Below are 3,397 nucleotides of genomic sequence, written 5' to 3' on the forward strand. Positions count from 1 at the left end.
CCCTCGGCGTTTTTTGTCGCATTCCCATTCCCATAGCCACGACCATCTCCCCCTCTCCCAGCCTCCATCGTTTTCCTCTCGCTTTCCTCTCGTCGTGCTCCGAAAGATGGCCGATCTGACCCTAGCTATGGTCCGACCCCAACCTCTTCTCTCACCTCCTGAACGCCTGCTGCCTACTCCCTTCGCCGCGCTCCCTCTGCCTAGGCCGTCAACTCCACGCAATCATAGCCATCGCCGACACTGCCTCCTTCCACCGCTTCACTGGAAACCACCTTTTCCACATGTACCTCAAACTTGGCCGGGTCCCCGCCGCCAGCGCCGTGTTTGACGCAATGGCGTGCCGAACATCATGTCCTTCAACATCCTCATCGGCGACCTCATCCACAACGGGGACATCAATGCTACCCGCAACCTGTTCAATGAAATGCCAGAGAGGAACCTCGCCACCTGGAACGCCATGATTGTCAGGCTGGCTCACTTCGAGCTCGACGAGGAGGGACTCGAGTGCTTCCTGAGGTCGAGGAGGGAGGGCTTGCGTCCTGATGAGTTTGGTTTGGGGAGCACCTTGCGATGATGCGCCGGATTAAAGGATGCAGGTTATGGTCGCCAAATCCATGCCTTCGTGGTTATCAATGGGTTTGAGCAGGACATGTGTGTTGGGAGCTCTCTAGCTCACATGTACATGAGAAGTAGTCATCTTGAAGGAGAAAGGGTTCTGAAAGGATTGCCTTTCCTCAATGTGGTCTCTTATAATACTGTAATTGCAGGAAGAGCACAAAATGGGGACCCTGAAGGGGCCTTCCACCATTTCATACTCATGAAGAATGTCGGATTGTTGCCAGACCATGTAACCTTTGTTAGCATCATCAGTGCATGCTCTGACTTAGATGCCTTAGCACAGGGGCAACAAGTGCATGCACAAGTCATCCATGTTGGAGTTGGTTCAGTCTCCCCGGTGAGGAGTCCACTGATAAGCATGTATTCCAAGTGCGGTTGTTTGGAGGATTCAAGCATGATATTTTCTGAAGCTGATGCATCAGACCTTGTGCTCTGGAGCTCCATGATTGCAGCCTATGGTTTTCATGGACGTGGAGAGGAGGCTAACAAGCTGTTTAATGAGATGATCGGAGAAGCCACAATTATCATGCTATAGTTTTGTTTATTCCCAAAAGTTGCAATATTTGTCGCTTTACCTTATTCAGGTTTCAGCTACTATGCCTTCCTTTTTTTTCTTTCAATTTGTCTTCTCCAAGTGCATTTGATATCTGTTTTCATGACCAAAAAAATCTCTTCATCATGGTTTCCTCATCTCATACTTCAACCTAGCCCTTGGGTTGAATAAGTTTGGGCTAAGAGAAAAAGAAATAATTGTACCAATGATATTATTAATTTCTATACCTCATTTCTCTCCATCACACTGATAAGTGATTGTTCTTATTCATAAAGGCTCCTATTTTTGACATTTATTTGGCTTACCTCTTTTTTTTTTATTTCATTAACATGATTTTGTTTATTATAAGTGTAGGACGAAAGGTGTTACCCTCATATATGTATTTAATTGTGGATACTTAATATCATTTGCAATAATGAGTCCATCAATGTATGACATGATTGATTGTCTTCTAGGGTATGCCAGTTGCACTATCACTGGAATCAAAGTCCAATATTGTGGCCTATGGTATAGTTGTTCATGCCAATGGGGATGGAAAATTACTTCATGATGTCCCGTTACCCATGAATTGCATGCACGTCTTGATTGATGAGGTTGTGGAGAATTCAACAAGGTTGACCTTTCCCATTCCAAATGAATGTGACACCATTGGTGGCGCTATAGGGACCCATGTTGCTTGGCCTGCACGTTGGGTAGTGATGAAAAATGAGGTAAATTTCTGACTCATTCGACCACCACACTGTGAGTACAAATTTAATTCTTCATTGGGAATTTTTGAGGGCTCGTTTCAGCAACCACAAATTTCCAGCTTCTGATTTGGCCAGTGTATGTTTTTCTAGTTTTTTTCTCATTTGCTTGGCATAGTTGTTTGGCTGGATTTTTCTAACCAAACCTTCTTAGATTTTGATTGAAGGTTGTACATATTTGTTGGATAAAATTTAGTAATACAAGATATATAAGAGCTAGCACACACATGTAATCTGTACATTGAGGTTATATGCATGAACAAGAACATTGATGGTAATTGAAACCCAATTAAAGGGTTGTTCAGAAAGATGCTGAACATAAGTGATAGAACTTTCCACTAATATGTTTATATTTGTAATTTGTAGAAGCCTCAAAGGAAGAAAAGTATTACAAAAAGAAGTAGTCCTGTCTTGCCATCAAATGTGCCACGGTCATTACATTTATTGTACTGTTACTCTATGCGTGTTTTGGACAGTCCTGAAAAAACTATATCAATTATTTTTTATCATGATTTCTTTGACCATGAGTACGAACTGCTAGTGAACATTGAAGACATTACACCTTTTTATGAGTTGGAGTCAATATCTGCTAATTGTCTGGTTGCTTACATGTGGTAAGTTTTCGCATCACTCATTTTTTTCATTTTATTTGTATTAACATACTAACATTTTTTTGCTTGAATGGAAGGTTTCTCTTCAAAAAGATGAAAAAAGAAAACAAGGTTGATAAGTTCAGATTTGTGGATCCACAAACACTTCTAGTAATGCCATATGTATCTAAACTTCACAAAAATAAAAAGATGGTTGAACACTTTGTTTGTGACTCCATGACTTATTGATTTTGATTCCTTATTGCCAATAATGTGTTTGTTCGCAGCTAGCTATCTCCTTTGCTCAATACTTCATTCTTGCATTTCTACCATGAGCAGAATTAGCTGACATTTCCCTTATTTATTGCCACTCTTTGTGGTCCAAAATTAATAATGGCTGGGTTGTGTGAATAGCTTATTTAGTTGTTTCCGAATTATGCAAGGACTGGCAATGTGGAAGTTATCTCTTTGTGAATTGTTAGATGATGACCTTTTGTATCTTATGAGTTGCTCGACAAATTTCTTGTTTGTACTCTCCTTATGGTTTTCGTCTATATATCATGACTTAATCTTGTTTTTCCTCCTATCTCACAGTCTCCATGTATACATCTTTAACATTTTACCTAGCATTTTTCTACCATCCAAGGAATATCTGATATATGTTGGGATGTCCTAAATTCTGTACCTGTGTTTGTTTCATTTGCTAGTTTAATGTCCTTGTCTAATCCTATAATTTATTATTTTTTCTTTTTACAATCACATTTAATTTTTAGCATAATACTACTATGGCAAAAGTACATTCGAAATTTATTGTTGATGATAAATTTTTATTTCCTACTTCCATTTTGTTGGACCTTGCTGTTGGAGTATATACTGAAAGCCTAAGCTTT

General features: G+C 40.0%; 1 protein-coding gene across 1 annotated transcript; it reads left to right on the plus strand.

Moving 5' to 3' along the window:
* Positions 1 to 349: 349 nt before the first annotated feature.
* LOC122031596 (pentatricopeptide repeat-containing protein At2g41080-like) lies at positions 350 to 1,153 on the plus strand. Its single transcript, XM_042590693.1, has 2 exons — positions 350 to 551; positions 768 to 1,153. Exons 1-2 carry the CDS (start codon positions 350 to 352, stop codon positions 1,151 to 1,153), a joined length of 588 nt encoding a protein of 195 aa, XP_042446627.1.
* The last annotated feature ends 2,244 nt before the right edge of the window (positions 1,154 to 3,397 follow it).

The sequence above is a fragment of the Zingiber officinale genome, chromosome 11A (genome assembly GCF_018446385.1).
Source record: "Zingiber officinale cultivar Zhangliang chromosome 11A, Zo_v1.1, whole genome shotgun sequence".
Taxonomy (NCBI): domain Eukaryota; kingdom Viridiplantae; phylum Streptophyta; class Magnoliopsida; order Zingiberales; family Zingiberaceae; genus Zingiber; species Zingiber officinale.